Source organism: Aedes aegypti, chromosome 1 (assembly GCF_002204515.2).
Source record: "Aedes aegypti strain LVP_AGWG chromosome 1, AaegL5.0 Primary Assembly, whole genome shotgun sequence".
Classification (NCBI taxonomy): Eukaryota; Metazoa; Arthropoda; class Insecta; order Diptera; family Culicidae; genus Aedes; species Aedes aegypti.
The window spans coordinates 146,667,816-146,681,278 of NC_035107.1; the positions used below are offsets into that span (position 1 = coordinate 146,667,816).

A 13,463-nucleotide genomic window follows, 5' to 3' on the forward strand; every position below is an offset into this window, starting at 1 on the left:
TGCTCATAGTAAATTGACCTATATGCCGAATCAAAACATAAAATTTGAATCAGCAGATACGTCATACCGTTTCCGAATCACTAAACATGTTGGAAATCGAGAAAATTCGGATTTCTACAATTGTAGCTAGTCAGTCGGCAAACTGATGTGGAACATCATCAGTATTCGGTTCTAGACAATATTTCTTACCAAATTTCTCACAACAACTGTTCTCCATCTACTTTTATTACTCACAGCTCCGTCCGGTGCCCCTGTTAGTCGAGTTGAAATTGGAAACATTCGCAAACCAATATTCGTTGTAGTTGAACGTAGAAACTGTCGAATTAACGAACTCTATTAGGTTTTAAGGGAATTTGCAAACCGGTGTATGTGCAACTTCAAAACAATACTGGTGTATATGACGTGACGCATGTGAAAAACGAACTGTCAAACCGACGCATCAAGCAAGGTGTATGTATCAATCAAGGTATGGTATCGACGAATCATCATGGTGTATGTGAGCAGCACAATGCACAAGGGTTTATTCGATAATTTCACCAGTTTTTCAATCTAATTCAAAACGAATCGGAATTGTTTAATAGTGGTTAGAAACAGTGTTCTTTTTTTCAACTTGTAGAAGACACAACAATAGAAAAAATGCAAAACATTTTAAATAGGATTTAAAATGCTTTACAATATATTGCATCGCATTTTTCTCGAATCCATCCAAATGTTAGATACGCCGATTTGAAAAATTATGCTTGAATTTTATGTTTTTAAAGTTTATAACAATTTGCAAGTCCTTTATGCACTGCCAAACCAGATATGGTCCATGTCTTCCTTATAAACGGTTTTAGATGGATATCGAGTTATGGAGGGAAATTTTCCTCCCACTTGGCATCGACTAGTGAAGATATCGAGTTATAGAAATATCGACTTATGGAGAGCATGATGTATGGGAATTTGAAGGGACCGCAAAATCCATCGAGTTATAGAATATATCGAGTTGTGGAGAGTCGACTGTATTTATTATCCTCAAGGCCTCATGCTTGACGATAGAAATGACGACACATGTTTTGATGGAAAATCGTTGTTTACACGTGGGAATAGCCTACCTTGTTGTGTATACCGTGGTCTCAGGTGAAACCCAATGAAACAACTTGCCCATCTCAGTAGCCCTACGTCCCTTTCCCATCATCCCATCCCGCCGAAGAGGATTTCTCTATATTTTCAGAATTCGACGAATTTCAGGGTGGATGAGGGTGTTTGATTGTACATTAAAACCCCTAAAGTACGACCCTGTGCCTAACTGAATGCCGTCAGCTTCAGCAGCCCCAAATATCAGCAAAATCTCCGGGGTAATTTGGGGTAACGGACTATTCGGGGTACTTGACCATTCGGGGTGATGGTTTTCGGGGTAATGGTATTCGGGGAAATGTTATAGGATCAAGAGTGAGCCTAGCCGAATCACCGTACCAATATGAAGAGACTGGATCTCCCAGGCATCCAATCTCGCACTCTCCAGGCGATTCCAGCATCCATCCCAGTCATCATCATCATCATGATCATTATCATCATCAGTGCCGTAGGAGTGATAAGGAAAGCCAGATAAAAGCGGCGAGAACCGCTCTGAGCATCAGCGAGGTAAACCATCGCAGCGGGAGACCAGCGGACCGATAGCCCTGAAGAGTTGAACTACGACCAGTCCAATTCTACCAGGTCACCAAAGCACACGGGAGTGGACCCACGGCCGGTTAATTTATTCGTTTTATTTGTCGCGAGTGTTAACCCTCTAATACCCAAATTTTTATTTTCGATCTAAAATCATTTTCGTTATCTAAAATCGTTCTAAACACGTTTTGGGCAATAATTTATTTTATTCGCAAATTTGTGAATTTTGGTTTTTGATTTAATATAATTTTCATTTTTGAACATCCCTATTCTTTTTCATTTTTTCTTGGAGCCCTCTTCTGGGTTACTGATTTTGGCAATAATAAAAATTCAAGTTTTACGGTACTTTTAAAAATATTAAATTTTAATTTTTTTTCTGGAATTATTTTTATTTTCCGTGTAATTAACGGAAATACAGGTTTGAAATTATTTTAATTCCACCAAGCCCTTCTTCTGTGATAGGTTGATCGTAGAAAAATATAAAAGCTTCGATTTTTTATATAACACATTAATGAATCCCAGGCATTTGTAGGTTATATAGGAATACAATTTTTCAAACAATTTTCAAAAATACAAAAAAGTTTCAAAAGTCATAAAAAACCTTCCTTATATGCATGTTATAAGTCAAGGTTAAATCCAAAAATAAATCATTTCGATTTCCGAGTTACGAAAAAATACACAAAATTCCAAAGTTTACCCCGTCTAAGGCGGGGTTGGGTATTAGAGGGTTAAGGGGGCAGGATCCGTCATTGATTTTGGAATTTTCAAAAACAGTTTTTTTTTCGTTCAAAATCAAGAAATTTTACGGGAAATGTGTTTACTGTATTCTTTTTCCCAACCGAAACACAGTGAACACATTTCATCGAATAATTTTTAGTTTTGAACAAAAAAAACTGCTTTTGAAGTTTTGATGATGACGATGATTACGATGACGGAGCGTTGATCGTTAAATTTACTTTAGGTGAATCCCGAGAAAGCTGTTAGAACAGCTAGAACGCCCCGCTTGAAAACGTTTGTGCATGGACATGGAACCTTTTGTGTGGCTGTGAAACAAATCCTATCGATGTTGGGGACAGGAACCGGCTGAGCTATCCACCCAAGGTATTGGACCTTCCCCATCAGCAGCTATAAACGACGCTTCAATGATGAATAATTAAGTGTAAAGGGAAAGGTAGGTAAGTAGGTAGATAGATATACAGCCACAAAGAACTATGAAATGGACGGGGCCTTGGATTGATACCTCCTTCTTTCTTTTTACAGACCAAAAGCACTAGCTATTATACTTCCAGTTTCGTCGTGGATTGTTGATATGAAAATTAAATTAGGCAGAAAATAATAATTTTTAATGCACAGTATACTTTATTGGACATGTGTTATACAATACAGTGACGAATAAGTTATATATGATTAACAATAGAAACCATTTTCTAATAACAAGTTTCATAGTGTTAGCTTTCCAGGAATGTAGATATTCAGTACTAGAAGATAGTTTTGAAAAAATGCCTTGTTATATGCCATGATTGCAAAGAAACGTTCATGTATATTTGGAATTGAGAACAATCCTCACAATTTATCAAATGAAGCTGCTAAAAATCATACAGCTGACACACGATCTTCAAATACTAAGATCCTTGTTACGAAAAGCTAACATGACACTAAGTACAGATACTCTCCACGGTTTAAATATTTTTTTTTTCTGTGATGAAACTACACCAATTATCTGTCAATTACTTTAAAAATTCTAAAATATCTTCTTTCGTCAATATGTTACTGCCTTGACTAGCGACAGTGGTGCTGCTTCGTAAACTGTTCATAGGCTGGAGCAGTGGAGTTTTAGTTGACTATGGTTATTCAGAAGGTTACTGCTAGTCGTAGACGGCAGAAGAGCTTGAAACTGGTCCATAGGGGGATTGCCATTGTAGTTGGCCCCGACGGGATTGTACTGTGGAACCGCAGGTCGTTGTGGCTGCTGCCACATCGGTATGGGCTGGAAAGACGATTGGGGCGGCACAAACGAGGTCGGCTGCGTGGATAGCGAAAATGTGGAGTTCATCGGAGCGCTTAATTTGGGGACGCTACAAATTACAGTAATTTAGTATTGTGGGACGTTTTTAATAAAGTGTGATTTACCTGTTCTCCATAGGTTTCATTTCGCCAAGAGTTAACGGTCGGGATGTCGCTGGCTTTTCAATTTTCGCTTTATCGACAAAGTCCTTGGTCGCTATTCCAATTTGCTGGTCATCAGAGTTTCCATTATCGGTCTTTGATGGGGCCAAAATGTCGTACTGCAATGGATTACTGTCGGTAGCACCCGTGTTCAATTGTTCCAGCTTTCTGGTATGCTCTGATTGAACTTTTTGCGACAACTCGCTTATGAACGCCGTAATAACGTGATACTGTTGTAACGTTAGGCCGTTTTCAATTGATAACGGCCACAGGAAGGGAAGTACTTTATTGGCGGCAAATTCCTTTGGGATTCCGAGCATTTCATTATTTGCCGCAACTTTGTAGATACCTGAACAAATAATAAGTAATATTAATATCTCTATAGCACTATTTGTATGTTATACTGGATTTAAGTCCTTATGAAATGTTATACTAGATTAATCGACAAACGCTTTGCATTCTTCTCACGGCATTTTCAGCAGCGTCACAAATCGTATGAAGAGTTTTTTTTTTTAATTTTTATATATGTTGAAGTGGGGAGCCCAGATAGCCCTGATGTAAAATGTAAGCGATAAATGCGTAGCTATTCAGCAATACCAAGCTGAGGGCCATGGGTTCAAATCCCATCGGTCGAGGATACGAATGCAAAAATAGTAAATTGTCAAAGAAAACTCTCAGTTAATAACTGTGGAATCCTCATAAGAACACTATACCGAGCAGCAGGCTTTGTCCCAGTTGGGACGTAACGCCAGAAAAAAGAAGAAGAATATGTTGCAATGCTGGAACATCACAATCCATATCTGTGAGTAAAATGTTTAGGCCGACACGATGGTTGACTACGAGGAAGCAGAGCCTGGACGAGAAGACAGGGCCTGGGCGATGAGGCAGAATCTCCACGAAGAGGTGTAGGCTTGTTGGGGAACCAAGAGTCGTAGGCCAAGATGCGGTGGTTTATGGTGAACGATTGAAATTTTGATAGGCAGTTGATCACTCCTCGAACGATAATTTGCTAAAGCTCTTCGCGGTTGATGATCGCTTTGAAATAGATAAATAGGTGGTGCGTATGAACTTGATATACGCGACAATTTTGGAGGATCTGTCGCAACATACAGATTTGGTCTGTTATCGATCGCCCGTCCATGGAATTGGCTTGTTAACTTATTACAAATCTGCTTGCTAGCGACGATAGACGGCGAAAGATGATCTGAAAAAAGCACTTAAACGTTCAACGCTCCGTCATCGTAATCATCGAAACTTTAAAAGCAGTTTTTTCTGCTTCAAACAGAAAAATTATTCGATTAAAATGTGTTCACTGTGTCTCGATTGGAAAATAGTGAACACATTTTCCTGTAAATTTTCTTGATTTTGAACGGAAAAACTGCTTTTGAAAATTCCGAAATCAATGACAAATCCTGCCCCCTTAAAGGCTGCGTTAAGAATAGTGATCGCTCGATTAGTTCTTACATTTCAACTTGTCACCCTTTTTGTATATTGGGTATAATGGGGGTGGGAGTTGGTGCACGTATCCGTCATCCGCCGTACCGATGTAACCATTCCTCTTGCTGCCTTGGTCTTCCGCTTCTATGGCATTCAGGTGTCCATCGTAATGCTGCTTCCATCTTTCAATAACCTCACGCGAGGATACCTCCATCCTTATCCCGGCATATTTGAGCTTGTTTTAGAATTTACGTGTTTACTGAGAAACATACCTACAGCTGCAGCACCATCGTATACGCTGTTCCTCGTGCGACAACGCCGCTTAAAGGCTTTGCGGGTCAGCTCTCGTGTGCTTCCGCAACCTTGTCATATGTCATGATTGCCTCTATTTGTACATTAGGGTGCGGCTTATTTTTCGAAAGTTCTCAAATCCAACATCAATGTGCTCTTCTGATTTTAAATCACTAAATTGCTTCATTTTTTCACAACATACCCTCATTAATATATTGTTCCGAAGAGTGAATAGTCGAATACGATAAAAATTCTGTAGCCTGAAATATTTACGTGGGTCATGGCAAAACGTCGGTCCCCAAGGGATTTCGGAATATCTCAGGATCCAGTTGACTAAGGATCAATATCGACACAGATTCTAAAACTAGAAGAGTTTTTTAAGAACTTGTTAAATAATGGTGCAAAAATATGGAGAAACAAAAAAGTTATCAAGCTTTGAATATTTTTATTGCGGTAAAAAATTAAGCTGCCGGTAGAGGGGTTAAAGAAGCGCTTCCATAGTTATTAACTAAGTACTTTTTTACCAGTTTTCATTTTTTCATTTTCATTTTGGAAGATAACCCTCTAATACCCAAATTTTTATTTTCGAATAAAAATATAGAAAGTGCGATTTTTTATATTACACGTTAAACAGGGTGTCCATTTAAAATCAGTTTTCCAATTCCCGGATTTTTCTCGGATGCTCAAAATATTAGAAAACAAATCATCCCGGCAAACTTTCACCCTCATTCTCGTTTACGGCGAATTCAACTTTCGATCGAATCCTATTCGTTCGAATGCATGGCTCACTTGATTATGCAGGCGTAAACGGGAATGCAAAACAGTTTTCGACCGAAAGAGCATTCGAACGTAAACAAGAATAGGGGTGTTTGTCTTGCTATCAAGTAGGCTGTTGAAAGACGCCACTAGACTCCCATACAAAGTGATAGATTAGTTTTTAGTCGATTTTACAGCTATTCCGGAGAATTTTTCAAAACTTTTCCTTTACACAAACACGTAGTAACACTTGAAGAACGCAACAGTAAAATATGTAATTATATAAATCAATTCATAGGAAATTCAGAGAAGTTTTTAAATTATATGAACAAATATCTGCTCTGTGTATCTAAATTTAGACTGTATTTCCACGAAAGAAAAGAGTTCAATAGCCATTTTTATTCTTTATTGGTGAGGCTTTCAGCCACAGACTGGTTCGCCTCCAAAGATAGCCAATTAATTAATTTCTAAGAATGCCTTCGTAATTATGCGTTAGACATGGTCCAAGGATAATTCCCGGAAAAATCTTGAGCTGGTGAAACTCATGTGTAGCCAAGGAGAGATCTTTTTAACAGAAACGAAATTCCGCCAAAAAACATTTTATTGTCTTCTATGATGTTGGCTTAATTTTTTGACATAAATCTACAAATCATCTTCCAAGCAATTTTTCAAAGATATGGTCGAGATTCTTGTTAAGAATTTAACAAAAGTCTGCATTGAAAACCTCGCTATTTAATTATTCATCAAAGAATTTGGCATGAATTCACGAATAATTTTACAAGGAATTTGATGGGATTCCCAAATTGGGAATGATTGAAATAATTTACTATAAATCCGCATGTATCCATAAAAAAAACTATCAGGGACCTCATAAGAACTTTGTCATAGATCTAGGACTAGTCGAACCAGTAAGCCTGACAAAGCTGCATCGTGAATCCTCATCAGTAACTCCAGAAATCTTGTCATATGGAATTCTCAATGAATTTGTCCACGATTTCTAAACCTCTACGAATCACCTAAGAGTTTCAAGAAAAATCAGCCAAGGGTCTTTTCTAGAATCATCAAGAAACCTTATTAGCAATCTGCTTATAAAATTTTCAGTTATCTCTCGAAGAAATTGGTAAATTATCGCCTCGATTTCCCTTAGGATTCCTGTAAAATCTCAATAGAAATTTGGAATGAATCTAAAAGGAAATCTTTCAAGCATCTCACCAAGAATCTTGACAGCCTTTCTAGAGATGTTTTAAAGATCTTATTGGTGTTCCATGAAATCTCCTTTGAGTTTGTTTAACATTTTGCCACCGAAAATCTACAAAACTTTTCACAATAAATCGGTATGAATTGTTAGGAAATGTACCCAACAACTCCCCAGGAAATCAAAGATAATTTTGAAGGATTTTGATTAAAAAAAACACTAGAAATCGTTAACTAGGGAAAGTGTACCAGTTATGGCCACAGTGGTTTCCTATTTGGCTATATGTGAAATTTTGATAACTTTCACATTTTTAATATTTTTGAATGCTTTAACATCAAGTTATGTCTTAAATCTAACTACTACAACACACAAAATTTTTCAAAATTTGGAGACATTAAAGTAATTACGTATGGCGAAAATAGGGAACCACTATGTCCATAACTGGTACACTTACCCTATTTCTCTACCAAATCAGTCCAACTAGGCATGATGCAAAGTACAAGTTGATGGGCAGCCTTCTGAAAGCCTCCTGTCAAAAATTTCTAGTATCATTGAAGTAGACCGGTCTTCATATGTTCGAAACACATATTTTCCCGGTGTGTTCTTCAAATTCCCGGGTACTTCCCGCTTTTCCCGGATGGATGGACACCCTGGTTAAAAAAACCCCAGGCATTCGATGGTTATATAAGATACAATTTTTCAAACAATTTTCAAAAACACAAAAAAGTTTCAAAAATCATAAAAAAAACATTTTTCATATGCATGTTATGAGTCAAGGTTTAAGCCAAAAATAAAATCATTTTGATTTTCGAGCTACGGAAAAATACACAAAATTCCAAAGTGTACCCCGTCTAAAGGCGGGGTTGGGTATTAGAGGGTTAGGGAAATTTCCATTACGAAAAGATTCTAGACTGACCGGGAATCGAACCCAGACATCTTCAGCATGGCTTTGCTTTGTAGACGCAGAATCTACTACTAGGCAAGAGCTAACATGACCATGCATATCCAAGAAAATGACACCAATAAATGAAAAACATGAATCAAAGTTGTTTCGAGTTACATATATCCCAGCAATGGTTTGAATGAATTCACATTGTTGATTGTTTGATTAAAGTCATGACTATGATTGGTTTGACTGTTACTCTTACAAACTTAATTCAACTCAAGGACATACATACCGATGATTGCCATAATGACTGCCGGTTCGCGTGGTGTAACAGTAGGAAGGAACATCAGTATATCGTCCAAGACCAGCCATTTGTCCAGTTGAGGAAGCAGTTGTCCCACGCATAAGAGACAATTCACACGAACCGAAGATACGGCGCTCTTCGCGCAAAGATGTTTGATACGTGGCAGAAGCGAGTTTTTCATGGATGGGTAATCTATTAAATTTGCAAATGACGGGAGCACGGCCAAGCAAAGCTCCTGCACCTGGGTGGAGTTTGATTCAAGCGCTTTGTACACCATTGGGAGCACGTAGAGCTTCACATCGTTGGTAGACGTTAGTTTCAAAAGCAGTTCCATGTTTTGCATGAAGATAAGCAGTATTTGAACCGGATCTTGAAGGCTCATGATGGATTTGATGTGAGGAAAGATGTGTTTCTCATACTCTGCCTTGCTGCAGCTCTCGGCTATCAATAGGACATTGGGCAAAACGAACGGTATCATGGTAGGATGCACAAATTCTTTCACCAGACACTGAAGTATTCGATGCAGGTTGATGCGAGCTGGTAGCATTTTAATAATCTGTGACAAACCCTTGTAGAACTTGGCTTTATCCTGATTGTCCCTTTGGAACAGAGTGTCCAAATAACTGAGACTTTTCACCCCAATGTCGTCGAAATAGGGAACCTGAAATTGAAAACACGTTGCAAATCATACACGTCAAGCGTGGAATAGGACAGTAATACCTTGCTGAGTTGTACCAAATCTGGTCTCCTCTCGGGGCTGGCAGTCAACAGTTTTTCCACATGACTTCGAACGGCCTGTGGAACGTTTATCAGATTTGGACACTTTCCGGCACGCAGCTCTTGGGCGTTTTTCTTAAATGCAGTGTAGTCCCGGCCGAACGTCTTGAACGGATTGCACTTCTTCGCATATATTGCACCTATGAGCACTCCTGAAAATGTACAAAATTATTGTATTTAATCTCTTGATCGTTTCAAGCAGCAGGGCTGGTAGCAACTGAGTTTCTTTAATCCTTTGTCTTCTTCTTATTCTTATTCTTCTTCTTGGCATTACATCCATACTGGGACAGAGCCTGCTTCTCAGCTTAATGTTCTTATGAGCACTTCCAAAGTTATTAACTGAGAGCTTTCTTTGCCAAAGTTGCCATACTCTATGCCCAGAGAAGTCCGACCAGGAATCGATTCCAGACACATTAAGCATGGCTTTGCTTAGTAGCCGCGGACTATAACCACTCGGCTAAGGAAGGCCCCTTAATCCTTTGTCAGTAACTTTTTTGATAGTTAACCGATTTGTTTTTTTTTTCACACGTTGGTGCATTTCCGCTGTTTTTTTTTATTTGCACAAGTATTTTTTCAATTATATTGAAAAATAATTTAAAAAAAGAGACAATTTACACCGTCTTCAGCCAAAGCACAGATAACAGATGTTTATGCTAGAACAAAAATCTTCTGAAAACTTGTGTAAATATTCAAACTAAAACACGTTGAAAACACTAGCGCCGCCACACAACGTATTGCTGCAATCAGTGGTGAATATAAGTATCTTGAAATGTTTCATATTCACCACAGACATCATCATGGGAACATAGCGATAACAGTGCCACCACGATGTTGCTACTTGTGTTGCCACTTAAAAACACCATTAATTTTCTTACACAGTTTTACAATCGGACATAAACATCTGTTATCTGTGGCCAAAGGCTGCACAGACTGAACATTCACAAACATTAGGCAACGGACAACACGAAACACCCAGTAGACCAGCGATGAATTTTTCGTTTGACGAAAAGTTTCCACCGACCAGAGCGGGAATCGAACCTACACCTCGTGGCACAATACGCCTAAACGACTGACGCCGCAAACCGCATGGCCACGAAGCCCACGAATTTTCTCAGTGATTTTCATGAAAATACTACGTTATCTGTGCCTTGGGGTCATATTGACCCCAAATTGAAGTCGATCCACCCCAAATGAACTTCGATGAATCCGCAGTTTTTTTTTTCGTGAATTTTCTGTTTTAAAAGACATTCTGGATAAAATCCTGCTGTGAATTTCTGATAGAATACATTTAAAAACATCGAACGGAATTCTTGAACATTCTTCGACATTTTTGCACTTGCATAACTACGAAGATTTCGTCAGGAGCTCATTTAGTGATTTAGGAGTTTCTCCGAAAAAATCCAAATACGCTTACGAATTACAAATTCTAATAGGTTTGAAAAAAAAAACCTTGAAGAATCTTTAAACACTGTGAAATGAAACTTTGAGGATTTTCTAGGAACAGCTCCTGTAGAAATCTTGTATCTGACGAGAAATCGATTTAATAATAAGTGGCTCTGAAAATTACTGGGCGTTGGATTTGCTGAAGCAAAGTCAGGAGAGCTTCCACTAAGTATCCCTTGAAAACTTTCTGATCAAATTCCAAGGAAAATTGGTGAGAAAACTATAGAGTAATTTCTGTACAATGTCTTTAGAAGTCACAAGAATAATTCCTGAATAAAACTGAGAATAAATTCCCAAAGGAACTTTGGAATTAGTGTCTAAAAAGAGCTACTACCAACCCTGTTAGCAGTCATTACATACCTAGTGCATAATAGTCGGCCCGTGACGAGTACCCATTCTCCAGGGCACATTCCGGAGCGGTGTACTCCAAGCTAGGTATGGCCAAAATGTTCTGGTTGGGATTATAATCGTAACGGTTGGCATTTTCGCTGCTTACACAGTAGTCGAAGCCAAATATTTTCCATATCCCGTGTGAATTCAGCACAACACTGTGAGGACTGATGTTCCGGTGGACCAGCTTGGTTTCATTGTGGATAAATTGAATCCCTTCGATAAGCTGCAACAGGCCGTACTTGATTTCCGTTTCGTACAGGCTGTAGTTTCCGAGTTCGGAGATGACCTGCGAGGGAATGTTGGTTGTGTCGCCGAGGACATTGGCCAAACTCGCATACACCGGCTCCGTGGCAAATGCAAAGCTTTCTCGACTCTCCTCCAGGGGATGCTGCACCGTGAGCACCTGCGGGTGGCGGATTTTCGTAATCTGTGTCACTCCCCTTCGGGCTATTTCGAATATCTCCTCTCGGTCTTCCTTGGAATATCGGTCAAACTGTCTTTTCTCCAGCAGGAAGATTGATGCTTCTTGTCCGGTGGATTTCTTGGTGCCAGAGTAGATCTTCCACATGCAACCTAAAATAAATGAAGGAATAAACCGGAACCTCTTGCAGAATTGGATATTGTTTTACTCACCTCTTCCAGCACTAGCAATATGACCAGTGATGTCGTATTCTCTTGTGACGGGATTTCCCGGCAGAACCGACGACAATTGGGAAACGGTTTGCGTCACCGAAGTGTACAGTTTATTGAACACCTCCATAAGTGAATATTACTTAAATTATAAACCTTTGTATATTACAATATAAAACTAAAACAATTTTCTATGCACTGCCCTGCAGCTCGCAAAAAAACAACACGATTAATCATTGAAAACAGAATGACATTGACAATTGAAGAAACTGACCGCACTGATGTCTTTTTTTGTACAGCGGCGCCATCTATTGTTTCAAAGAAAAATAGGTTTATACACGGGAAAAAATCGTATAGTAAATTCATATAGAAAGCTGTTTTTTTTTTTTTTTTTTTCTTTATTAACGTGAATTTTAACACATATGGCTAGTTCTTCACTCGTTCAAGAGGACCAGATGGGCTCCTCATAAAGAGTTTATAAGCTAAGCCAGAAGGGCCTACCTTCGAGCCCAACCAAGGGGTCTCGCCAATTTTTGATTCTTCAAGTGCCGTTAACAAATTTGAAAGAAAAAAAAAATACAATTAAAACACAAAAAAGAAGGACAATTTAAAACCACATAATCAATACAACTATAAAGTTTTCGAATCGAAACTATTTTTCCAGTGGAGATTTTGAAATAATTAGTTTCTCCTATCTGGCCTTCGATGGTCGCTGAAAGTTGAATGCAAGTTCAGATATTCTTTCCGTTCCGTTCCAATTTTGACAGCTGAATGTTTCCTCTTTCCCTTTCCACTTGGTAGTATAATTGAGTTTTCACGTGGTGATACGGTTTCCGTTCTCACAGTTGGAAGAACTTCGAAGAAGCTTCTCATTGCGGCCTCGCATGTGTTCCAGCAGGATAAGCATCACCAATGTCGTCGGATCCATACACCAGGAGAGGAAGCCAAGCGCGTCAAGCTTTTTGAGGAAAGCAGGCGATCTAGTTTGTCCGTACCAGTATCGGCTGATCATCAGGGCGGTCGATTCCATACGGCTATCCCTCGCTCTCGATGATCCTACCGGCCATTCCCCTGGCACCCTGCAAGAGGTTCATCGGGGTAAAAAAGAACGTGTAGATGTTCCGATTGAAGCCATCGTTTGGATAGCAGCGATACACGACGTAGAAAGGAGGTGCTTCGAGGGCCGTATCACTCTCGGGGCCGGAGGCTGCCAGTCCCTGTCACGTGACGGATGGGGCTGTAACGGCAGTCCAGGTGAGAGAAAATCCGGTAGCTCTGTTTGACCCGGTATTTGATCTTTTCCTTTTTTAGGTTTGCATATCGTAGCGCCAGAAAATGATTTATTGTGGTAAGTGAGGGCCGAATTTCTCAGAAACTCTCGGGTTTTTCGAAGCTCTAGCCGGTGGGCATCGGTTTCCCCTTCGATTAGGTGTGGCATGGTAGGTGACTGCGGTAGTTTCGCCTGTATACGAAAAGTGATGTTCGAGCTGCTCCGTTGTGGGTTTGTTGCTAGTTGTCCCGCCATGTAGGAGGAC

General features: G+C 39.4%; 1 protein-coding gene and 1 long non-coding RNA gene across 2 annotated transcripts; one reads left to right on the plus strand and one right to left on the minus strand.

Moving 5' to 3' along the window:
• Positions 1-1,041: 1,041 nt before the first annotated feature.
• Positions 1,042-3,087, plus strand: LOC110677999. The gene is made up of 3 exons (XR_002501373.1): positions 1,042-1,732; positions 2,612-2,825; positions 2,911-3,087. It is a non-coding gene; the product is annotated as an uncharacterized LOC110677999 (long non-coding RNA).
• LOC5576005 (SCY1-like protein 2) lies at positions 2,987-12,184 on the minus strand. The gene is made up of 6 exons (XM_001662297.2): positions 11,932-12,184; positions 11,266-11,871; positions 9,406-9,614; positions 8,674-9,346; positions 3,781-4,165; positions 2,987-3,725 (listed from the first exon to the last, which is right to left on the minus strand). The coding sequence occupies exons 1-6, from the start codon at positions 12,056-12,058 to the stop codon at positions 3,461-3,463; spliced, it is 2,265 nt and encodes a 754-aa protein (XP_001662347.2). The 5' UTR covers positions 12,059-12,184; the 3' UTR covers positions 2,987-3,460.
• Between the last annotated feature and the right edge of the window lie 1,279 nt (positions 12,185-13,463).

What these genes read in the sequence shown, in the direction of transcription:
- LOC5576005 (XM_001662297.2), bottom strand. Translation starts at nt 12,058, where the DNA reads ATGGAGGTGTTCAATAAACTGTACACTTCGGTGACGCAAACCGTTTCC. An exon ending in ATTTGGTACAACTCAGCAAG is followed by an intron (nt 9,347 to 9,405) that starts GTATTACTGTCC and finishes TTTCAATTTCAG; the next exon opens with GTTCCCTATTTCGACGACAT. An exon ending in ATGAAACCTATGGAGAACAG is followed by an intron (nt 3,726 to 3,780) that starts GTAAATCACACT and finishes TGTAATTTGTAG; the next exon opens with CGTCCCCAAATTAAGCGCTC.